We start from the raw sequence: 26,128 nt of genomic DNA on the forward strand, positions 1-26,128 counted from the left end.
CACTGCGAATTTCGGAATGAATCTATGATTTTTGTAGAACTTTTGACCGTGATTCCAAGGGTGATTCCTTTATCTTTTGCTGAAGAATTTCCTGCAAGGATAACTGAGTTTCCAATGATTCGATAGGTTTATCGTCATCCATTTTAGTAGACTCAGATACTGTCGGGTCTATTTCTAATGCTACTTCACCACTAAGTCTTTGGATTAGGGATATGATAATTTTGGTTATTTCAGTTTTCGAGCGACGCAAAATGTTCTTGTGAATTTTGGTTTTACCCCCATTATGCAAATATTGAAGAACATCGGATACCACAGTTCTTCTTCGATTAATTTGAACTTCAAACTCTTTTTTCATTTCACGGCCAATTTCTTCATTCTCATCAAAATTTTCTAACACAAACGTAAATGTTGCATCCGCAGAAAGTAAATTTGCATCAGCACGGCATAACGCGTCTACGGCTAATTTTATAGGCTTCAAATTTCTAGAAACTGTAGATATTATATTCCATTCTGAATCATTCAAAAATGTATCCGCTTTGATATCAATTATTGCCTTTTTTATTGAACTTTTCAAAAGATTAAAACGTTCTAACATGGACATCAGGCTACTCCATCTAGTCTTCGAATCAAGCAATAGCTGCAATTCCTTTCCATGATCTTCCTTCACATGTTTTTGCAACACTTCATTTTTTAAAGGGGAACGTCGAAACATTCGAACAATTACCCGAACTTTCATGATTACATTTCGCAATGTAAACTTTTCAGTAATTTCTACATCACATTCATTTCTCGTCCCCACTTGCATTCCTTCATCATCACTTAAATCTTCTTCATCAGAGTCCAGATCTAGGACACTCTCATAATCATCTTCACCTACCTCTTTCTCTGTTTGTTTGTAGATCACATTTACAATTGCAATCTGAATTGCATGAGCAAAACACAAAATTTGTTCACATGGTAATAATCTACCCACTTTTTGCACCATCAGTAACAATACACGAAATATCGTTCCTTATATTTAACTGAAATGATTCTAACTTGTCCTCTAACAATTTTACACAATTTTCAGCCGCAAATCGACCATTAATTCGAGAAAGACCCAAATTCCAGATATTTTTCGACCCATGAACGTTAACATTCATATAACGTCTATTTCGAGAGGACGTCCACTCGTCCAATGTTAGACTAAAGCATAAATTCTTTTTTAATTGATTAATTTCAGCAATTTGCAATTGTTTAATTTTTTTAGTATAATCCATCACGACTTTCTGTATGCTGGTGGGTGATTAATCAGAAGCAATCATTTAAAAAAAGATTTTTAAATGATTGCTTCTGATGAAGAATTCATTTAATTTTAATTTTAACAGAATTTTAATGCATTTGCAGTAGCCTAAGCCTACTAAAATTTAAATTTTTTGAATTTATAACAATGAAAGTACACAATGCTGCCATCTATAGTAAAAGTTCTTCTAAATTCGAAATTCTAAAAATTTCAAAAAAAAACTTGTTTTGCTTTTATATTATGTATTTATACCGTTTTAAAAATTTTAATTTTTATTACTAAAAACTGTTGTATTATACTACTGAGGATGACAACTTTGTTGTTGAAAAACGTTTTTAGTAATAAAAATTAAAATTTTTAGAACGGAAGAAATACATAATATAAAAACAAAAAAAAAGTTTTTTTTGAAATTTTTATAAAAACAGTTCTAAATAACTTCAAAAATAAAATAAGAATTAAATAATCGAACTTCTAAATTCGAAAAATCCGGAATTTGAGTTTTTGAATTCCGGATTTTTAAAAATTCAAAATATGACGGAATTTCGGAATTCCGAAATTCCGAAATCCGGATTTGGATTCACTAGTAATAATTCTTCAAAGAATTATTACTAGGGTAATTCCATGTCAAAACAACAAGTCGAGATAACCCACCATCTCAGAAATACTTGATTTTTGGCACAAATGTATTTAATACCGTCGTTAGGAATAATCAAAAATAATTTGGAGCCAATTTCATTATTTTGAGAGTTATGGGTCTTTGAAGTTTGAGATTTTTTACATTTTTTTTATTCTCCGCGCTCTTAGCAACGTCTATAGCAACACTTAAATGTTAAAGTATGCACAGTTACATTAACTATATGTTTACAAAATTTAATAGGCATAGAAACTTTTGAAGAAAGAAGTCAAAAATCATTACTTAAAGTTATTAGATCTTATATTTGAATAAAAACTTTAAGATGAAAACCGGGTTTTTATCAATAATTTTTCAGTAAACATGTATAGTTTAAGATTAATTGCAGAAAAGGTATTGATCTATTCATTTTAAATCTTTACAATAATAGTTTATATATAAATACCTGTAAGAGTCAAAAATTATTTCACTGTTTTTTAATGCACATATCTATTTTATTATTGTTTTATTTTTGCAATTTTATTTTTGCATTTTTATTTACCGTTTTGGTTATAATCTCCATAGAGAGATTATAACTAAAACAAATTCTCACAAAAAAATTATAATTTCTCACATAAGTATTATTATATATAATACTCAAATGTTAGAACCATTTGCTCCATTTAATTAGTTAGACAAGAAACCAGAAATTCATTTTTATTTTGAAAATAAATAAGTGTAACAGCTATGATTACACTTATTTATTTTAAAATAAAGTTTTGATTATAATACTCATGTTAGAAATTATTATTTATTTAATGTTGGTTTTAGAAAAATAAAATATTGAAATTAAATATTTTGATAATGGCTGGAACATCACAATGCTCTCTTGGATTGATTTTAAAATCAAATTGTCACAAGTTAACATATACAAACCACATTGGAATAATATTTTTTAAAGATTTAGCTCCAGATGAGCAAAATTTAGTTGCGCTGAGGTCTGGTGTTTCTCCTGATTTGATTATTGACTTATGTTTTCATCATCAAAAGTTCTATCTTGAGAAGTTCCCTGTGTTTCAGAATAAATGCTGTGATCCACTGTTAGTTCACAAAAGACCGTGCAAAGGTTAGTAAAGCTTGTCATATAATTTATAAATGTTACTTTGTCATAATTTTAAGGTCTTTATGTTTGTTAATACTAGGCATATTTTATTTTATGAAGTTATATTTTTCAATTTAGCATCTCTCAGAGTAGTCACGTTAAGAACCATAGCTTTAAACAACAGGTTCAATATTGTACCTGGTCAAAAAATTTGTACAAATTGCTTAGTCAAATTAAAAGCTTCCACTGAAATTAATACTGATAACATTGATATTTCTGATGATTACACAAATGAAAGTATAAATAAAGAAAATGTATTTCACGTTCAACAAGAAGCTGATATAAATAAAAATAGACAAGAACTTTCGGATTGTCTCAGTATAATTGGCGTGTCACCAGTCAAGCTTCATGGACAGCCATTTGCGAATCGTATGAGTATTGGGAAAAAAAAAATTAAAACTATTACAACAGTTTTCAAAGAAAAGTTATCAAGTTCTTTAAAAATTCCATTGACAGAAGTTGAAGTTTTTGATAATGAATATATTCTTGATTTAAAAAAAAAAGTTGTTCAGTTCGAAAATATGTTAGTTTTGATAAAAGATAAACTTGAAAAATGCTGTTCATTTAGGGACAAAATTCAAATATTGACTTTGTGCCCACAAGAATGGTCAATTGAAGCAGCTAGTGAGTATTTTGGTGTTTCAAAGTATCTAATAATAAAATCTAGATCTTTAGCAAAGAAGGAAGGAATTCTTGCAGTTCCACAAACTAAGCGAGGTAAAATGCTCCCTGATCAAATAAATACTTTAGTAAAAAATTTTTATGAAGATGATGAAAACTCTCGCCAGATGCCTGGTCAAAAGGATTTTGTAAGTGTTAGTTGGAAACTCCATATGCAAAAGCGACTACTTTTATCAAGCTTAAAAGAGTTATTTGTTTCATTTAAAGTTCGATATCTACATGTAAAGTTAGGTTTTTCCAAGTTTTGTGTTTTAAGACCTAAATGGTGTGTTTTGCCAAACTCATCAGGAACCCATTCTGTGTGCATTTGTATCTACCATCAAAACATGAAGTTAATTCTCCTACCCGTTAAAATTGATTACCATGAACTATATAAATTTATTGTTTGTGATATGCAAAACAAAGAATGCATGTTACATCGATGTACACAATGTCCAAAAAATACATCTAAATTAGAAGAAAAGCTATTCGAACTAATAGGACAGTTTGAGGAAGAAGATACTATCGAATTTAACCAATGGGTTACTACTGATAGATCAGATTTAGTTATACAGCTTGTAAGCATACCAGATTTTGTAAATATGGTGATGGAAAAACTAGTCAAGCTAACAGCACATTCATATATTTCTAAATGCCAATCTAAATATTTAAAAAATCTTAAAGAAGAACTGCCATCAAATAGTGCAATAGTTCTAGGAGATTTTGCAGAAAACTATAGTTTTGTTGTGCAGGATGAAGTACAAGGTTTTCATTGGAATAATCTTCAGTGCACACTTCATCCAGTAGTTGTGTACTATAAAGAAAATCAAGTGTTGCAATCCACTTCATATTGCATTATATCAGATGATAACAATCATGATGTACCAATGGTTTACGAGATACAAAAATCAATTATCAATAATCTAAAGCAAAAGATACCCAGCATTGTAAATGTGATCTACTTTTCTGATGGCTGTTCATCTCAATATAAAAACTGCAAAAATATTTTTAATCTATGTCAGCATAAATCAGACTTTGGAATAGATGCAAAATGGGTTTTCTTTGCAACCAGCCATGGAAAGCAACCTTGTGATGGTATAGGAGGAACAGTTAAACGGCTTGTAGCTAATGCTAGTTTGCAGAGAGTTTCTACAAATCAAATATTAAACTCACGTGATATGTTTACATATTGCACTAACAACATCAAAGGTATAAACTTTATTTATATTTCAAGTGAAAGTTTGATAGAAACAAGATTATTACAATCTGAACGATTTAAAAATGTAAAAACAATACCAGGAACAAGAGACTTTCATGAATTTATTCCTGTATGTCAAAATGAAGTTAAGATGAAATACTGCAGTGATGACACTATCCCTATCTTGACTTACAAGTTTAAAAATTGTGAGATGCAAAGTGATGTGCAAAGTTGATGTGGGATTTAAATTTATGCACCAACATGGCCCTTGAATCTTAAAAAACATTTGCTTGCTTCCTTTTATCAATTATTTCTTAGAATTGACAGTTTGCATATGTCTATGATATGTATATGACAATATTTTTTCATTTGTTAACAAATATTACCTAATTTTGTTTTATTTTACAGTCCAAAGAAAAACAAAGGAATATGTGAAGAAGTTCACTGATTTGAATATAAATTTGTCAATTCATAAAAACATGGAATTCAAAGAATTAATGTGTTTTGATATTTAAAATTGAGTTTTTTTTACGGACATGAATACTATTCATAGACATGTATGTCATGAATATTGCATTTTTATACCTAAGTGAAAATACCTCTTATTTTTGACTAGCTCTGAGTGAAAATGCCTGTTTTTAATATTTAAGTATTTTTAATTGAGTTTATTACATATGCATATTGTAGTTTTACACATAAGTAAGAACTCTTACTTTCTGGTTGTGCCTAAACATAAATACCTATCAATTTTCTGTCTCATTCTCAATATTCTTTCAATCAAAAATAAAAATTAAATTTTTTAGATTAGTGAGTCGAAAAACAACTCAATTTTTTTTTTTTTTTTTAGGTATTTATATATACTTTAAGAATATGAAGTTTGGAAATATATAGATCATAACCTTTTCTGTAATTCCTCTTATAGTAAGCCTGTTTACTTTTAAATTTTATTAAAAATGCCAGTTTACTCTTTTTGATTTATTAATAAATATAAAAAATTATTATTTCTTAGTATAATTTTATGGTTTAGCATCTAATAATATGTGGAAAATTTCAAATTATGAAATAATATAGTTAAGGTAACAACGTATGTATTGACATTTTCTTGTTACTAAGGACGTTGCTAGGGGCGCATGATAAGTAAAAATGTTACAAAGTTTTGAATTTTAAACGAGCATAACTTTTAAAATATTCCGATTTGTTTAAAACAACTTTGTGGAATTCTTTTTAGCCTAGTTAAGTATCTTTGTTGAAAGAATTAAGTCATTTAGAGATAGTGGGTTATTTTTTTGAAATTTTGTTGTTGTTTTGACACGGAATTACCCTTCATTTGTTAAAAAAATCAAAAATTTATAAAAATGATTAAATATAAACTTACAATATTTTAAGGTAATCAAGTTAATATTCATATTTAACTTGATTACTGAATACTGCAACATTTGGATATTGGAAAATGTGTTGATAGAAAGAAAAAATGATATTTTTTAAATATAAAAATTACATTTTTGATATATATATTTTTTAATCATTTTTTTTTACTTCTAAGTTGATATTTAAACGTTACAGTAATCATTTGTGAAAATAGAATAAATGACATATCGAAGCATATGTTGTCTAAAAACTGACCTAGTGTACAAAAGAAAAATACTTGACTCTTTTCTATTTTTTTCTTCAGTTTTTAAAGGATTTAAAAACCACTCCGCAGGTTCTTACTGTTAGGTAATACATAATGTGCAACCACTGGAAACTGATCTGAAGTGAGAGTTATCTGGCTTCAAAATAACTTGCAACTTTTCCAGCCATTAAATAATCATAAAAAGTTCATCACTAATTGTCTTAGACGAGTATGGTGATTGTCCACACCCTTTATTGTCAATCTGTTCTGTAGCGAATAAGAAATGGGTTAAACTGGCAATGAGATATACGCTGCATCTTTTATATTTTTCTCGACCTTTTGCTTTTCTTTTTGCTGTATGACTTTGCTATCCGCAATTTACTGTTTTCCAGCTTCCTAATATTGACCCAATTTAGCATAAGATTTTGAAACTCTATCAAGGGCTGAGTACTTCTGTTGAAATCATGGAAAAATCAACCTCATGACCGCTTTTTTCAATTTAATTTCGCTAAATTAGATTATAAAATTATAGTTCTTAAATTATAATGTTTCTTGAACTTTCTAATCAATTGATACAACACATTGATAAAGTACATTCGTTAAATATAATTTTAATGATAACCTTATCAAACAGCATTTTAACTTTTTTAAGATTTAAGTAAACAAATCTTGAGACATAAATTGGCCTCATAAATTGGCCTGTTGAAGATTAATTATAGGAAATATATTAAAAGATTTAAAAAAACCTATATTAAATTATATTAAATTATATTAAGTTATATTAAATTATATTAAATTATGTAAGAAAAAAAAAAAAAACGTACAGATTATTTTCACAACGTCTTTTAGCTCAATTGAAAATGTCAAAGACAGTATTACAAATATCATAACCATGATTTTATAATGGACGATGAATCGTATACTAATTTTTAATTATTAAAAAACATTACAAAAATGGTAAATAGGGTTTTTGGCTGGAAATAGCTTCTTCTCACTATTCAAAAATGGTCCAAAATTGGCTTTGGAAATAAAAAATACCATTTGTTCACACAAAAAAGGACAATCCTACCAACTTAATTGAAGCACTTCCAACCACAAATTTATGGTCAATGCCAAAAAGAAATGTATACAAAAATGGCTAGAGTGCCAAAAACATCATTAAGTGGAAAAAAACTTAAAAATTTTAACATGAGTAAATAATGTCGACAAGAAGAGCGTACAAGAGCTTTCGAGATTCACTATCAAAAGAATCGATGCTATAAAAAGGTATGGTGTGAGTATGGTTAATTTTAGTTTTTTTTTTAGTTTTATTATTTATATTCTATTTTTCAAAACTTCATTACATAAAGTTTATCTTTGTTAAAAAAACTTGATTTTTTATTTTGTGCGAAATTTTATGGTACATTTTACAAATATTACTTTTTTAAATTTTATGGTACATTTTACTAATATTACTTTTATAAATTTTATGGTACATTTTACTAATATTACTTTTATAAATTTTATGGTACATTTTACTAATATTACTTTTATAAATTTTATGGTACATTTTACTAATATTACTTTTATAAATTTTATGGTACATTTTACTAATATTACTTTTATAAATTTTATGGTACATTTTACTAATATTACTTTTATAAATTTTGTTGTCGGTATAATTGTTTTAGATTTTTTTTTTTTTTTATATAAAACACAAAAACAGCTGCAGCAGAAAGTAAAATGTTATTTCTATTACCCGACAATAACAAAATGAAATAACATTAAATTCCACTTCAAATTCGCATCTTTACAAAAATAAATATTAGAAGAAATACAACAATAAATGAAATTATAGAATAGCAGTAACAAAAAACAAACAAAAGATCTCTTTAACTTATTTCTTTAGCGTCTTTCTTTTTTATGAAAATTTTCTCCAAACTTGAAGTACTTTCAAAATTTCACTTTACATTTTAAATTACAATGAACTCGTTTCTTATTTTTGCAGTAGTAGGTGTTTTTCAGCGGTGTTTCGCCTTAAGAAACGTCAACATCGGTTTTCTTGTCGACGATTTCCAATTAGAGCAAGTAGCAAAAAACGAAATCGACTCTTTGAGTTTGAAAATTAAAAGCAATCTTAATATAAGTTACTCTTGGCACAAATTGTCGCCAGATCCAACACAAGCATTTAGCGATATCTGCACATTTATTATTGGAAATAAGAGCTATGCAATCATAACAACCGATTCAGAATTTTCAGGTGGCTCATCGCAATTTGTTTCTTACATTGGAACTTTTTATAAAATACCAGTGGTTGGCTTACAGATAAGAAAAATCGAATTTTCCGACAAGGTAAAAATAATTTTTTAGAAACGGTAAAATATTTTTATAAAGAAAAACAAGTAAATGGTTCAGTACGGGGGGGGGGGGGGAGGGGGGACGGAACGGAGATTTAACGTCTCAAGATCAAGCAACAAATACTATTACCGTCAAAAAACCACTCCTCTATTTAAGTATTCGCAAGTCAATTTTTTTTTTTTGGAAATAAGTGTGGGGGAGCAGTTAAGTACTCAAGGAAATTTTGATTGTTTATAATAAGTGGCTTCTCCGCCTCAGTTATGATTAATGCCTCCCACTTTGAAATACTTGTAAAAAGTATAATAAGTAAACTATAAACAAAACGTTTATTAAACCTAAATATTTATTCCTTTTATTACGTTTCTCGTTATGAAGGATATTTATACTTTTTTTTGTTTGTTTAGTTTTCAATTTAAGTCATTATTTTATTTCAAATCGTTATTTTATTTCAAGTAATTACTTGTGAAAAACAAGAATTCCCACTGTCATTCTAACTACCGATTAAATTAAACAAATTTTCCCCATTTATATCGGACAATAATGGATGTTCAAAAAGAGTAATACTCTGCTATAGCCTTATTCTGATTTGAAGTAACATTTAAAATCTTGAAGAGCTGGCGATTGAGATTGAAATGGTGCCCGTTAAAGTTGTTGAAATGTTCCAGCTATTTGCAAAAATATTTTAACAATTTTTATCGATTATGATTGTATCTCTCATAAATGTTTTGAAAAGTCGCTAAGCTTTGCACTTTGGCATTGTAAAAAAAATTTTTAACTGAAAAGTTGTTGTGAAGTGCAGTTGAACGAATTGACTCGAAGCCTTCTTGATGAAAAACTCCATACTGAATGGTTATAGTATATGGACAAAATTAGCTCAGATATACTTTATGAAGGTCCGCTTTATATTTTAGTTATCAGGGGTGCAACCACTTAAAGGGTGAAAAAGCTTTCTTTTGAGAAAATTTGAGTTTTTTTTTAAGGTGATGATGACGATGATGATGATGATGATGATGATGATGATGATGATGATGATGATGATGATGATGATGATGATGATGATAATGATGATGATGATGATAATGGTGATGATGATGATGATGATGATGATGATGATGATGATGATGATGATGATGATGATGATGATGATGATGAGAAGGAGGAGGATAATGATAATGAGGATGATGTGATGATGATGATGATGATGATGATGATGATGATGATGATGATGATGATGATGATGATGATGATGATGATGATGATGATGATGATGATAAAGATGAAGGTGATGATGATGATGATGATGATGATGATGATGATGATGATGATGATGATGATGATGATGATGATGATGATGATGATGATGATGATGATGATGATGATGATGATTTTAAATGAGTTGCGTGTGTTTAACCAGTATTAAATTTGTAATTCTAATGCACTTTTACTTAAATTTCTTTTAAAGAACCTTCATCCAATCTTCTTAAGAATGGTCCCTGCTTACACAGAACAAGCTAGAGTATGGTCACAAATAATGGAGACATTTTCCTGGAAAAAAATTAACGTTTTATCATCGGATGACCATGAAAGCCGAATAGTTTACATAGAGTTTACTAGTTGGGCCTACCAATCAAATATTGTGGTAAGTTTTTGTAAAAAAAGTTATTTCTAAAGCTAGATCTCAATTTTATAATTATGATATTAATCATGAACTATCATAATTATGATGTTAATCATATAGTATTATCATAATTTCTTAACTAAATTTTTAAAAAGTAAAATAAAATTTCAATATGAAAACTATATGACTCTCATAATATCTGTTAAACGTTTTCACCCCCACCAAAGTAAACGAAAATTTAAAAGGAGCTAAGATAACGTTTTCTTTCTGTGTTAAATATAATAATTTTGTACTTGTGTATATTTACTTATCTACACGCTGTGTATGACTGCTTTTAGATTGAAAATTCTGTACAGTTTCCTAGTGGCCTTGAAAATATATTGCCATATATGGCTTCCTTGAACGAGTCTCAATCACGCGTATTTTATGTGATTTGCAGGTTTATTATAATTTCTTGAATTTTTTTGATTTTAACATTTTCTTTTAAACAAAATATATTTTGAACTTTTTTTGTTTGTTTAGTGCAAAAGATGCAATAACTGTTTACAAGACTGCAAAAAAAATTCAGTTAACAGGTAAAGGGTACATTTGGTTAGTAAACGAAGAAGCTTTGGATGAAAATGCTCTCAAGGATGCACCCCAAGGTAATCTAAATATCATGGATGTCTAGTTTGTAAAATTAAACTATATTCTGTTATTCAATTTTTGAAAAGTTATCCATAGGTACTCTTTCTATTCGTTTATCGGCGAGCTTTACGACAGAAGCCTACTTAAAAGATGCCATACAAGTTGTAATCTCTTCTTTAAATAAAATGGAAGAACTGGGAAGTTTAATAAAATCACCGCCAAGCTCGTGTAATGAATCAACAGGAACCTGGATCACTGGCGAGCAATTATACAAGTATAAGTCTTAAAAATAAGTTTTTAAAATAATAAAAACAGATCAAAATGTTTTAAAGAATTTAAAATTGGTACAGCGTCTCACCATGATTTTGTTATCAACATAATTCCGTTAAATGTTAAGTTATGGATCGATTTTTAAATAATTTAAATTGTGTCTCTTTCGTAGAATTTTAACAAACACGTCAAGTGATGGCTACACCGGCATTGTGGACTTTGACTGGTATGGTGATCGAAAGAACATCAAATACGACATAATTAATGTTGATAATATGAACTTATTAAAAAATGTTGGGTGTGTTATCGGCAGGAATGTTTCTGTAAACTTCTCAAAAATAATTTGGCCAGGAAACCAGGTAGAGATTCCAAAAAGCATTGTTGTTTCAAATTATCTAAAGGTAAGTTGATATCACAGGTTTTAGATCACATGGTTTTTAGATCACAAAAATTTTACTTTGTTACAACTTTTAAAGTTGTTACTATTTAAAGGTTGTTACTATTGAGAGCAATCCTTTTATCATTGCCCAAGAAATGCATCCATCAAATAATTGCTCACAGTACGGAATGAATTACGTTTTATGCACTGGACCTTCGCTGTATGATAAGGAGAAAAAAAATCACTGTTGCAAAGGTTATCATATTGTTGTAATTTCGCCAACTGCTATTTCTCTAAAAATTAATTTTAATGGAATTATATTCAGTTTTCATGTACACATGAGCAAAGATATTAAGTTTCAACAAATATTACTTTAGTAAAGTCATCACAAATATTTCATTTTTTCTTTTAAGGATACTGCATTGACTTATTGAATCGACTTTCAGAAAGGTTAAAATTTACGTACAGCTTGTATTTAGTTGAAGATGGAAGCTTTGGCTCTTTAATTCGAGTAAGATGCCATGATTGTAAGATGAATTTAAGATACTATGAGTATTATTAAGATACTGTGAGTCTTAAACAGTTCAACATCGTAGTAAAATACTTTGAAGGATTAATTTAGTCAAAACATTTACAGAGATTTTCATATAAAATATACAAAAAACCTTAATAACCTGCCATGGATTTTATTTTTTGATGCAGGTGAACAGTACAAGCTTTAAAAAGTGGAATGGGATTATAGGAGATCTTGTTGAAGGAAAAGCAGATCTGGCTGTGGGATCTTTAACAATAAATAATGAGCGAGCTCAATATATTGAGTTTTCAAAACCATTTAAGTATCAAGGTATTATGGAAAATATTGATTTTTCATCAAATACTGCCATTTAACTCGTTTAGCTTGTTTTTCTTGTTTTATTTAGGATTGTCCATTCTCATAAAGAAAACAGCGCTAGAAGAGGACTTACTCTCATTTTTGAGACCTTTTAAACCAGAGCTATGGTTGCTTGTGCTGTTATCTGTTCATATTGTTGCTATTATTTTGTACTTACTTGACAAGTTTAGTCCTTTTGGTAAAGATACTGAATCTGATAAAGAAAAACTGCCTTTAGATATCTCATCGACAATGTGGTTTGCATGGGGAGTTTTACTAAATAGTGGAGTTGGAGAAGGTAATTTTTTTTTCCTCAATAAAATGTTAGAGCATCAATTTTCACACATAGTTTCTTATTATCCAAATTCTTTATGAAAACGAATAGCGTTTCTTTCTAGCAATAAGCATCGTTTTTCATAAATTTGCCACTTTTTGTTTTAATTTGAAATGAAAATAAACAAATTTTAACAATAAATAAAACAAAAATAAAAATTGTATACATAGTTTCTTTATTTTAAACAATATTTTAGGTACTCCTCGAAGCTTTAGCGCTCGCATACTTGCTATGGTGTGGGCCGGATTTTCCATGATAATTATTGCTAGTTACACTGCCAACTTGGCTGCATTTTTAGTTCTAGATAAACCAAAAAGTAAAGTGGATGGAATTGATGATCCAGTGGTAATATACATTTTTTTAAAACTTTCCAGGGTTCTCTAAATAAAGGAGTCGCTAGTTCTCTCTCTAGTTCCCTCTCATTCGTGAACTAACTTCACTTTTCTTGGCATATCAAATTACTACCTTGTCAATAAATGTAATTCCAATTGCCATCTAAACCTGGATACTTTATGACATAGTAATTGTCATTAAAAATGTACTATTGTCATTTGTATAGCTCAGAAATCCCTCATTGAATTTCAAATACGCGACTGTCCAGAACAGCAGTGCCGAAGCTTATTTTCGACGTCAAGTGGAAATGTCGAGTATGTATACTTTTATGAAAGAATTTAATGTTCAATCTGAAGGCGAAGGTATTGCAAAGGTTAAAAGCGGGTGAGCGTTTCATTGCACTGAAATTATTATTTGTAGAAAGAACAAAAAATGTGTTATAAATAAAAGTTATTTGAACCACTTTAAGTGATTCTTTTCAAGGATGCAAATATTAATAAGTATTAAAGTATGCTTTGATTTTTAGGGAACTGGATGCCTTCATTTGGGATAGTCCTGTCTTATATTATGAAACATCTATTGATTGTAATCTACTAACAGTAGATCTATTTGCTCGTTCTGGTTATGGTATAGGAACTCCGAGAGACTCTCCATGGAGTGATGATATATCTTTATCTATACTTTACTTCCATGAGCATGGTATAATGGAAGAACTTGAAACAAGGTGGATAAGTTTTGGAACATGCAATAGCAGCAGTGATAGTAGTAAACTAACAAAATTAGGACTAAATCACATGCTAGGTAATTTTTTATTATTGGTGTCGATGTTGTTGTTGTTGCTTTTGTTGTTGTTATTATTATTGCTGTTGTTGTGATGATGATGATGATGATGATGATGATGATGATGATGATGATGATGATGATGATGATGATGATAAAGATGAAGGTGATGATGATGATGATGATGATGATGATGATGATGATGATGATGATGATGATGATGATGATGATGATGATGATGATGATGATGATGATGATGATGATGATGATGATGATGATGATGATGATGATGATGATGATGATGATGATGATATTTTTAAATTAGGTGTGTTTATAATGGTGGCTGTTGGGATCGGTGCGGGAATAATTATTGTCATATTTGAAGTCCTCTATTATAAGCACAAAGGTTGGAAGAAGAAACAGCAAAAAGTGTTAAAGCAAACAACACAACGTTGGCAAGACCAAGTAGAAGAAATTAAAAAAAATCGCATTTTAACAAAACAGTACAAGTATTTCACGCATAGTCAGAAAAAAGAAACTTCAATGGTCTATGCAAATCGGGGTTTTGAAACTTAAGCATTTTAAAGCTCTCCCTCTGTGTGTATGTAATTGCAACCAATATTCAAGCAAATATATAAATTTTTTTGAATACTACTCTGTTTTGGGTTTACATGACGTAGGTGATGATTATTATTTTATATATATATATATATATAACCATGTATAAAAATGATATAAATACATGTTAAATAAAATTTTAATGTCTCAACGCTGGTGCAAAATGAAAAATAAAGCATGAGTTTCACAACGCAACGCGAAAAAAAAACAATTTTTTCTAAAGCATGTTTTCTTATTTAATTTTTGGAATGACTGGATCATATAAAAAAATCACAAACGACTAAATTTTGATTCTGATTTATTTTACTGAATAGAAACTATTAGTTTAGTGACTCAACGTTCAACTAAAATCATCTGCCATAAAATTTATTTTGTGATAAACTTTAATTATAAAGAAAGTGAAAATAGCACTGAAACAATATTATTATTCTGAACAATAATGAGTTTTTCTTATACTTTTAATTTTTCCTGAATGTCTTAAAATTGAACTGAATTTAAGTTTACCTCTTCGCTGTTTTCTTGTTGTTTTTTTTTTTTTTATCACTTTCTGACAAGGATCGTAGATATTTGCAAATCATGTAAATCTTATGCAAGATCTGCTCCTCACAAATCATTACAGAAAAACAGATGATCACCTCTTGCAACTTTCGGAACGAGTTCTACTGCATCTCATGATGACTGGACATACACTCCATTGTTCTGTTTACTGAACGGTGAAACAAACTCTTCGATGAAAATTTTCTTCTTAGTAAACAGAGTTCGTCTGCGGATGTACCAGCGACGCAACGCTTTTGATATTCGCTTACGTTATTGCTTTAATACTAACGTGAGTAAAAGCGTGGTGTGTCTTTTGCTTGGAGTTCCATTTGATGTTTTAAAATGCAAAAGATAGGTTGGTTCAAGATATTCATCTCCCGCGACAAGATTCTCTGCTTCACCGCCTTGATGGCTTGTGATATTCTTACAACACACAGACGGCCGGTTTTCGGATGGTCAATTATTCCGCCAGTATCCTTGACGAACTTCATAGTACGATACATAATATTACGAGTGATTCCAAGTAGTCGCATAGTTCAAAAGATAACGCCCCTTTTTCTACCACATTTTTTAAACCAAAAACAACAACATGAATTTTGAGTTAGCCCAACCTATGATTGTAAAGAACTGACGCCGAAAACTTATTATCCAAAAAGGTAGTATAATTGTCAAAATTCAAACAGCTGCCAAGACAAATTGAATGCGTTGAATGGTTTTTTTTTATTTTGAATACGTTTAATCGTGTACTAAAACGTTTAAGACAACTAGTTATTTGGGGAAACTCAACAGCTTGTAAAATACAGTTGTAAAAATATAAGCATATGGCTGGAAGATACTTATTTTTGCAAAAAAGGTAAAAATGATAAAATTAATTGATAGAATTATGATCTTGCTGATGCGACAAAACCTGACGGTGTATGGTTGGGCACAGAAGATAAAAACTTATACAAACTTCAAAAAGAAATAAAGATCTCTGTTAGCTTCTGTTGGAAAACTTGTAGCCTTCTATACATCCAAAACTAATGAAGGATAAAACATTGTCAGGATGGTTATCTACCATCTGCAAAAACATCTAACTCATCCGAAACCGAACATTTAGCTGATTCTTGCGCTAAAAGTGGTTAAGGTTGGGATAACAGACTTTTTTAAAAGTTTAAAGTAAAGATATCAAAGGACTAAATATGCATCCAAGTCTCGTTAACAGTTTCAACTTATCCACTCTGTTTGTAAGAAACCGTTGAACGAATGAGCTAGTATTCCAACTCAATCAAACATCAAATCTGTCTTCAGAAGAAGTAAAAAAAATAGTAAAGAAATTAAAATGCTCCCTGAAAACCTGGGCACATTCATTTTGTTGGACTTCAACTTTCATTTATATAAGGATGAATGAAAAAAGAAACTAAATCTGAAGAAAGAAACTAAATCTGAAAGCTCTTTGTCTTTAAAATGATGCATTCATGAAACGAAATTATTTACAAAATTATTGACGAAATTAAAATATTGTGAAATAAATATAATCATTGAAGTTGCATTGAAACGATTGTTTTAAGCACAACACATTCCAATGTGGACCAGTTATAGATTTGCAAAAGATGTTTGAAGAGTGAGGTGAACACAAACCTATGCTAATTGGATGTCAACATCACATATTAGATAAAGTGTTGCAATATATTGCGATTGAATAACTAAATGCTAGAAAAAAAATGATTTCCAAATATCGAAAACATTTTTATGCCTACTGTTACAAAGTATCCTTAAAAAATTTTGAAAACTCCTGAAGCTCGGCTTTAATCAAGCTAAAGTAGTCGGTTTAATTTAAGATCAACTTTTTTCCAATCTCTCGCCTATTGCCTATAATTTCTCCAATAATAGTATAATTTGCAAGTCTGTTGTATCCCGCATGGTCTAGTGGCTAGGATGTCTGGTTTTCACCCAGGCGGCCGGGGTTCGATTCCCCGTGCGGGAGGACCTTTTGTAACACATTATGCCTTTTCTGAGCATTGGTGTTTGGCTTTTCAATTTTTTAACGGAATAATAACAATTAAAAATGAAAAATTTGTGTATAAGTTGTTTAAAATAATTCTAATTTAAAATTATTTATTTAGACAAAAGTTACATGATTTCAGAAAAAAATTGTGATACCTGGAAAACCTTATTTTATTTTGTTTCAAGACGTTGAACAGATTTGCTATTCGATTAAAACCTATTTAATTCGATTAAAACAAATTTTAAGTAACAATTTTACGTATGAATGTAAACATGTCACACCGAAAACCTGGCAGTGTTTTAAACGCATAAAGAATTATTTATTTTATCAAACTTCAGAAAATAAGGTTTATCTAAAAAGATTGATATAGAAATTTGTACCTTCATTCATTATTATTCGTTTAAAATCGAAAAACCAAAGGCTGATGCTGATACATCTCCTGATCTCTAAATACTAACTTAATGTGAACCGTGCGCGTTTCGTATTTCGTTCTTTTCGACTAGCTTCGTATCAAAAAATGATTTTTTTTTTTTAATTATTTTTTAAAAAAATCGGCTGTCTTAAACCAATTTTTTTAAAAAAAATTAATATTAGAGGTTTTTTTGTAACTGACGTGTTCTAAATAAGATTCATTAATCGAAATTCCCATTTACAGAATTGATTTCCGTGTTTCGGCAAGTGTTTCGGTTTAAAAAACCAGTATAAAATATTCCGACGATTGAAGTTAACTGACGTTTTTTATTTATGACAAATCACCGGTTCCATAGAAATCAATAAAATATTTTAAGTATATGAAGCTAAAAAGTATGAAGGCATTTTTAACAATAGATGCTTATGAAAGCTTTTAAATATTTGGCTGACTTTTAACGTGCCAAAAAACCTCGTTATTCAATCACTTATCACATTATCACATACAATCACAATCGTTGTTCAATCACTTGTATATAAGGTTAGTTCTACTTTGTGAGGAATTACTTAGTTTTAAAAGCTGTGAAAAATACCAAAGAATTCATTTCCTTTTTGAACTCGTTTTAATAGAGAAGAAGTAAATAAGGTGCTATATTTCCCATCAAAATTCTCCATCTGTTGATAGATGAAGAACTTGGTGATAACATAAATTCTCGAAACATAAAACATGGGTTTGTGACTTAACTGGAGTAAATGAATGAGGAATTGAAAACAAAGCTTGTAAATGGAACAAAAGAGGTTTTTGATAAATCAGGTTGGGGAGATGAAATTTTTGTATCATCTAATACAAGTAATCAGATTCTTTAAGAAAAAAAAGGCCATTTCCGTTGATTTACTTTTAGAAAATTCTTAACTAAGGCAATACTAGGTGGAATTCAAAAGCCATCCTTGCATTCATTTTTTTAACCTACAAACAGGAGCCCTCATAGTAAATTTACCAAGAAGTCATCAGTGCACAGAATGCGCAATCAAAGTGTTGTAGAAACTGCATGCTAACTTTTGAAACAAACTTCCTTTTCTTTCTTTTCTTTTTTTTTTGAGCAAAAATCAGTACAAGTGTTAGAATATAAGAATATTTGTGAGCTCTTTTTTTGCTTGTAACATCGATCCAATTATACATGAGTGGATCCTTCCTGGCACTACTATCTGGAGTGATATGTGGGCAGCATATAATGGTTTGCAAGGGCCATTACATTATCTACAAGGCAGAATTAACCGCATTTATAACTTTGTAGACCCGTAGACAGGACCACACATCACGTGGAAGCTATGTGGTGTAAAGCTGAAACCATTTTTAAATCAATGATGGGTTCAACTAATCGAGAGATCAAAGCAGATTATTTATTAGAATTTATGTGGATGCAAAGATTCAACGAACATCGTTTTTTTCATTTTTGGGACCAAGTTGTAACAACATATCCTGTGTAATGAGTACGATGCTTACTGTGTACATAGAAAACATTACTTGCATTTTTCAATTTATACTCTAACAAACAAAAAAATGGCTATCTTCATAGCCACATAAATTTAAAACATTATTTTCAAAGAACTTAGATTATGGAGGGTGTAGTTGGACAGTTTTTATTATTTACCACTCTTATTACCTGCTGACAATTTCTAAGTTAATTAAAAAAACACTTAAAATCAATTTATAAGTTAGGCATTTAGCTTACAAATCCATCGTTGTTTATACGTACTATATTTATCATAACTTATTGCAATCAAAAACAGCTTTTGTACGTCTAGTTTAAAATCTGCACTTATTTTTAAGAGTCCGCAAAGTAGACTTAAAACCACAAATAAAATAAACTTCAAAATAAACCGGGGAGAAAAAAGTAATAATTCGAGACCTGCGGGAGGCATTCTAGCTAACTTAAAAATTCTCTTTTACTAACATGAACGTATCATATATATATATATATATATATATATATATATATATATATATATATATATATATATATATATATATATACATACTATACATATACATGAACGTATCATTTTTGTAAAAGCGAGCAAGCAACAGAGACTCTTCATCATGAGTTCAGGCTTTACTGGGATTGATTTAAACGATCTCCTGGTCATCCTCAATATTCATAATATCTGACCAACTATATAGTGGATCTCAACAGTAAACACATGTGAAGAAAGGAACATTTCTCTCAGTGTATTGCTGTTATATGATTTAAATTATTTGCTATCATCAATGAGTGCTTGCTCATTCAAATTTTTCTCAAAAACAATCTTTGTGCATCCTGATCATGTTTTTATGTACTTAAGAAGTTACAAATTAAAAAAGAATTGACTGGAAGCAAAAGAATTAACTTTATTTCTTTGGTCATTTTAGAATTGATAACGAAATATTTGGATGCGTTTTTCTTCCACGGACGCCAATAGTTGATTTTGGGATTAGTATTTTTTAGGGATCGCCGGTTACAGTATGCGGTATACTAACTTTACGGTATACTTTACCGTATACTTGTTATACTAAAAGTTAGTATACAGATTAGTATACCTGTTTACTTTTATTTGTGAAATATTTTTGGACTGACTTGATAATCTGATAATTATATTATCTTAATGAATTAAATTACTTGACCATGTCTATTATTTGACTTATCATGACTAAAGTGTTTCTTTTTTTTTTTTTTTTTAATTCAATTTTTGTTTCTTAGATTTACTTGGTAAAAACTTTAATATGTTAATTTTTTTCTCTCTGTTTGTGCTGCTCTTCACCGTTTTAAGATAGTATTTGGGTTTTTTTTTTTTTTTTTTTACATGTTTTTTGTTTATTCTATGGATTTCTCTGATCTGAAATAAATTAACAATGATAGTAATCAAAAAAATCATTAAGTAAAAAGCTTAGTTTACGTTATACTTTACGGTAAACTGTATACTAAATTTGTAGTATACCGTATACTAGCGATCCCTAGTATTTTTTCAATCCATTAAGTGTATACCACCCCTTAAGAGGTTTTCTTTGAATCAGAAAGTTTGGGTGGGAGTCCATTTTCAGGAACAGTGTAATTTTTTTTAGATGCTCTGACATGGCATCTAGAGCATAGCAGCGTGATAACAAGCGTCCTTAGATTATGAACAACTGCTTTAACAGTAAACTCAGCTTCAAAAAAATCTTATAAAAAACTTGAAATTTAATCATTCTGCGACTATTCACTCCAGTGAGACTTATCATTGAGGACTACAATGTGTACCAAAATATCATTGAGGACTACAATGTGTACTTTTTTGAGATCCATTTCATCAGATTGCATTCAGCTGATACGTTTTTCAAAACAAGGTAAAGTGTAGTGTAATACGTTTCGGCATTAGCAAAATGTAAAGTAAAAAATGTTAATCTGAACGCACAGCTTTAAGATTCTTTTATTCTAGTAATCTCAAGTTGTTGGCAACTTCGTTTTTGCACAGGTTTTAGATGGCGTGATTAGTTCTAGGAGAAATTATCTAGGTAACTAGATTATCTTTTAAAGACAAAATATTTGATAAATTTTTTACTGATTTTCTACTCTTCATTGCAAGAGTATTAAACCTGCCATGTTTTTATTAGAGACTTGTTCTTGAGTAAATTACTATCTTTTTTATTAGTATTTATTCTACTTTAATAAAAGCCGACAGTTCCGCGCGGCTAAATTATTACATTCTTCAAAATTAAGCGCATTCTAACCGGCGAAATTTTTGGACCGAAACTAATACATCCCGATTGGGCGTCGATTGTTCGCAAATCAACGTAAGTTTTTCAGTAATCATTGTAATCATTTACATTGAGTAATCTCACTCAATGTTAATCTTTTTAAAAATAATATTTGGTCGAAAATATATTGTCCGAAACAAAGAAATTTGAAATTAAATAAATTTAACCATGAAACCATCGCATTTCTATTTCTAAAGAATTCCAGTTTATGAAAATGTAAACACCATGTAACAATTGAAAATACTTCAGAGATTATCGAAAATATTCTTGTGTTCACATTACTAAAAACAACTTAGATTTAGACACAAAAATAAAATCCGAATAATTCAAAGTAAAAAAAAGTTAAACTGAAATTTGCATCAACTTATAAAATAATATTTTAATATCAAATCACTGGCTGCTTACATATAAATACGAATTATAACTTAAGCAATCAATATGTAACAAAAGCATAAACAAAAATCTTAAAAATAAAAGTTAGCTTCATGAAGAGCTAGATGAAAGTTGAAAAAATGATTAGAACAAAGAACAACCACGACCACGTTCACGAAAAGGATTTTCAGATGCGGGGATTTTCACTATTAAGGGATCTTGTTTTGATTCTTTTTCGCAAAAAGCTAAAATGCTAAAGAGAAAGAAAAAAAATTAGAAGTTTCCATAGGGAAAAAAAAAAAAGTCCTCAAAAAGATACGTTACAAGAAATATCAGACTCGTAAGCACATTGATAAAATTCAAAAAGCATTCTCATAAATTTTGTTCTTTACAACAGAATCACAAAGCTAAAAGTTTTTTTTTCAAAAACAAAATGTATAATTAGAAAGAAATTTAGAGAACTTTTTTTATAGTTTTCAAAAGTCATAGGAGGTATGTGAGTAAACTGAACAGACTAAACTACTTTTTTTTTTTAAAAAAAAAAAAACATTTTTGGATTTTTCATATTTTTATTTCATAAAGAATTTTCTACAAAGCATAAATATATAAGAACTTTAAAAAAAATATTTCAAAAGTATTTTTAAAAAATAGATTTTTATGAACAAAAACATTTACTTTTCCCCTTACTATTGGGGGAAATTAAACGAGTTAAAATTTGATAACAATTAAGATATTAAGAAAATTGAAGGAAATTAACTAAAAATAAAGAATTTTAATATTTATTAAATTTAAGTTGTTTCATGGTCAGAAGCAGGTCTGGAGTATTTTTCATCCATTAAAAACTCATCAACAACTTTTTTTTTGGTAAACATGATAAACCCAAGACTTGCAACTAGATGCTTTACATTGGTACCACATGTTATTTTAAGTTAGCAATTCTTCTTCTCAAACTCTGCAACATATGTCTTGTCTGTTTTTTTGAATATTGAAATTGCTTAGTTTCATCTGAAGTCAATCTTGCATTTTTTTGATTGTATTGGCTTTTTTACCTCATTATCTTGCTTGAGTTTCTCAAGCACCTCAAATGTACTTAAACACTGGCCTTAAACTCTCAAAATGTTGACTACTGTTTTTTGTTTTTTTTGTTTTTTTTGTGTGTGTATTAACATGGTGACATTATAGAACATTTTTCAAACTGTCTTTAAGTCTTTCAGTAAGGTGGTGCAATATTAGATACTTTTGAAGTTGGCAAATCATTAGAACTTAATACTGACTGATGTTAGATAACGATGCAGGCCAGGATGAGATTGATAAAGCAGGCTTGGATGAAGATGATAAGATGGTACTTGAAATGTTTGAGCAAATTGTAACTTTAATTACTTTACAGAGTGATATTTTGACTCTTTTAATTTTTTTACTGCAAGTTAATTGTGGTTTACAAATGCAAGTATAAAACATTTTTGTTTTAAAACATTTAAGATAGATAGCAAAGAAATCATAATTATTTTTAATTATTTATTAGTTAATTTAGCCATACTTATCTTAATTCATAAATGTAAGAAAATAAATGTTTACATTACAGTAAATGTTTCCAGGACTAGCAAATTCAACTCAAAATGAGAATCCTGGTTGCCATAAAATTCTTTTTTAGTTTTAAAAATTAAAGTTCTGTAAAGTTAAATCTTCATTTTGAGAGTTCGAAGTCCTTTTTTTTTTTTACTAGGATGGTAATTTTAAATTTAAGATTTATTTAAAAATAATACCAAATTTTTATTGTTTATATGTAGATAATATTGTTATGAATCCATGAAACTTTTTAATCAAAATATAAACCAAAAAACACAAAATTTTAAAATTTACAATAGAGATATAACTAAACAAACAAATTGTCACTTAAGATATTTTAACTAAATTTCTAATGTGAAATTTATTACTAGATATTCTGCAAAATTATTACTAAATATTCTGCAAAAAAGACATTTAAGACTTAAGTGATAAATTTTTAATTTTTATTATGTTTTTTAACAAAACAAAAACTTGAATCAAGTTTATAAACATAAACTACACATGGTTAAAATATTATTCAGACATTTAACTTAATTAACAACTCTACTATTTAATTTAATTAACAACTATATATGAAATTGACCATTAAGAGATTTTACAAAAAAACCTATTTAAAAAGGAATATATTAAACCTACCTATATATAAGTTTAACATCTGACCAAGTAAGAAAGAAAGTTATATTTTTATATAAATCATATTTCAAAACCTTAAATTAATTTTATTCAAAAATGAAAATAGCTGAGAATTCTTTAAAAATTCAAAATTATTTGTTCACCCAAGATAAAAATACTTAATGAGCTGAAGCCAAATACTATATTAGAAATTCATTTATGTTAACTGTAATGCTAACAAGATTTGTAAAACAGCATAACAGTCAACTAAAAGAATAGAGAAACATCTTACACTACACAAGACCTTACATATCTATCAACATACTTATGAAAAGCCATTTTGACCTCTGCTACCAATAATACCTTCATTTTACATTATAACTTTAGCAGAAAAAAGTAATTCAGACTTAAAACAAATAAAAGGTCCGGTGGAAAAAATCATTAACTTAACATTACTTACTGTTTATATTGCAAAAATTTTACTTTGTAAATTTACCTTGAAAAATGACCAAAAAAAGTTGAAAAAAATTTACCTGAAAAATGACCAAAATAAGTTGAAAAAAAAAATTTGCAAATCATTTTTTAAAACTTCTAAGCTGATGTGGGCTACCAATATTTATTCTTATAATTTTTAGAATGTCTCAATGGTGTCTTACATCAGTTTATGTGTCAGTGAGATCTATTACAATTTTAAGAATATTTTCACTTAATTCTGTTTGTTGATTTTTACAGTAATCAGCATACCATGCATGAATATTTAAAGTGTGTGAGCTTTGTATATACTTTTCTTTGTTATCATTAATTCAAACTATTTTTTCGTTTGATAAAATATATATATACATATACATATACATATACATACATATATATATATATATATATTTACACAAAGGCCAAAATTATATTGAAAATCATTAAGCTTGTTTAAAGTTACTTAAAGTAAATAAGTAAAGGGGAAAATTATTCAGGACTTCAACATCAGACTTACTCCTTCGCACATTCAGATAGCTTATGACGCTGAATTCGAGCTTCTCTACGTAATTGTTCGTTTACTTTTTTGAAACTTTCAACTTGGGCACTTATTCCAGCATTTGCAGCAGCAGCAGGCGGCATTTTTATCAGGCAAATTATATTCAACTTCTGTTGAATTCGACACTTTTCTACAGTGGAACTTGTTAAATTAAAGATCAGTCGATAACCGGCATGCAAAGTACTCCTCTTAAATTTAAAAACAACTCCTTTACCAGACGTCCGCTTAAATGTGATGTTTAAGACTGGACACTATAATGAACTGAAAAGATAATAAAGTAACTGATATTATATTAAATATGGATTAAAAATACGCATGTTCGTTTTACGCACTTTCCTCTCAAGAGGAAAGTGAAAATTATTTATGGACTTTTTATTCTAAATTTCTCTATTAAAGTGAAATTAACCTCAGTGGTATTCTTGTAAAACGTTTTTTAAACAGAGAATATCAACGATACAGCGATAAGAAACTTTTTATTGCTTATTCGGCGGAACTGAACAGAAAATAGTTTCAGCACATTTTATACATATAAAAATATTTTCTTTTAGATTGCAAAAGTAAGTTATTCAATTCATGGCCTTTGAAACGGAAGGTACAGGGAGGAGGGGGGGAGAGAAGGCTTTTATATCACTTATCACCATCCAATTTTAACCATCCACTTTAAGATTTATTTCAAAGGCCCTTAACTTGATTCTAAAGTGCATTTAACTTCATCATAAGAAAAAAAAACACATGCTGCGGTGGAGGCAGAAATAAATTTAATGTCTAACAAATGAAGATTTTATAATGTAAGATTTTACAACAACAGATACAACAACACAATACAACGATACAACAATCTTAGGTGAAGTTTTGAATGCTAACTTGAGCAAAAAAAATTAGACGGCTGTGAAGTAGCTTTTGATATGCATGGAGTTGCTGTAAAAGTTTACATTTAATAAATATTATTCGCCTTTATGTTTGTTTATATTTTCTGTGTATAACAACAGTAAAATTGATTCAATAAAAAGTTATATCTCAGAGGCGGGTCATCAATATTCGATTGATTTATAAAACTTCTTGATTAAAAAAGTTATAAATATTGCAGGTTTAGTTTTTTTGTTTTTGTTTTTCAAATCTTTAAACTTTAGGTCGGTATTTTAAAAAAACCACC

General features: G+C 28.9%; 3 protein-coding genes and 1 non-coding gene across 6 annotated transcripts; 3 read left to right on the forward strand and 1 right to left on the reverse strand.

Annotated features, from left to right (window-relative positions):
* The first annotated feature begins 1,910 nt into the window (after window positions 1–1,910).
* Window positions 1,911–5,429, forward strand: LOC149892429 (uncharacterized). The gene is made up of 2 exons (XM_090079780.1): window positions 1,911–3,018; window positions 3,133–5,429. Exons 1-2 carry the CDS (start codon window positions 2,757–2,759, stop codon window positions 5,145–5,147), a joined length of 2,277 nt encoding a protein of 758 aa, XP_089935906.1. The 5' UTR covers window positions 1,911–2,756; the 3' UTR covers window positions 5,148–5,429.
* A 2,969-nt stretch (window positions 5,430–8,398) lies between these two features.
* Window positions 8,399–14,724, forward strand: LOC145187444 (glutamate receptor ionotropic, NMDA 1-like). Of its 3 annotated transcripts, none has more exons than XM_090079827.1 (14): window positions 8,399–8,855; window positions 10,324–10,500; window positions 10,818–10,918; window positions 11,002–11,123; window positions 11,203–11,380; window positions 11,549–11,777; window positions 11,869–12,010; window positions 12,169–12,266; window positions 12,458–12,599; window positions 12,676–12,924; window positions 13,157–13,305; window positions 13,520–13,677; window positions 13,820–14,094; window positions 14,399–14,724. In XM_090079827.1, the coding sequence occupies exons 1-14, from the start codon at window positions 8,487–8,489 to the stop codon at window positions 14,647–14,649; spliced, it is 2,640 nt and encodes an 879-aa protein (XP_089935953.1). In that variant the 5' UTR covers window positions 8,399–8,486; the 3' UTR covers window positions 14,650–14,724. The 3 variants fall into 3 exon arrangements, with proteins under 3 accessions (XP_089935953.1, XP_089935955.1, XP_089935954.1); XM_090079829.1 differs by having other exon boundaries at window positions 12,865–12,924; XM_090079828.1 differs by having other exon boundaries at window positions 11,549–11,735.
* Window positions 14,725–17,122: 2,398 nt separating this feature from the next.
* On the forward strand, window positions 17,123–17,194 carry Trnae-uuc (transfer RNA glutamic acid (anticodon UUC)). The gene has a single exon. It is a non-coding gene; the product is annotated as a tRNA-Glu (tRNA).
* Window positions 17,195–21,552: 4,358 nt separating this feature from the next.
* On the reverse strand, window positions 21,553–25,181 carry LOC149892431 (guanine nucleotide-binding protein G(I)/G(S)/G(O) subunit gamma-2-like). The gene is made up of 2 exons (XM_090080351.1): window positions 24,934–25,181; window positions 21,553–22,020 (listed from the first exon to the last, which is right to left on the reverse strand). Exons 1-2 carry the CDS (start codon window positions 25,056–25,058, stop codon window positions 21,912–21,914), a joined length of 234 nt encoding a protein of 77 aa, XP_089936477.1. The 5' UTR covers window positions 25,059–25,181; the 3' UTR covers window positions 21,553–21,911.
* Window positions 25,182–26,128: the final 947 nt, after the last annotated feature.

This window comes from Hydra viridissima, unplaced genomic scaffold (genome assembly GCF_058129835.1).
Source record: "Hydra viridissima isolate aposymbiotic clone 2 unplaced genomic scaffold, HvirCarnegie_v1 scaffold_2, whole genome shotgun sequence".
Classification (NCBI taxonomy): domain Eukaryota; kingdom Metazoa; phylum Cnidaria; class Hydrozoa; order Anthoathecata; family Hydridae; genus Hydra; species Hydra viridissima.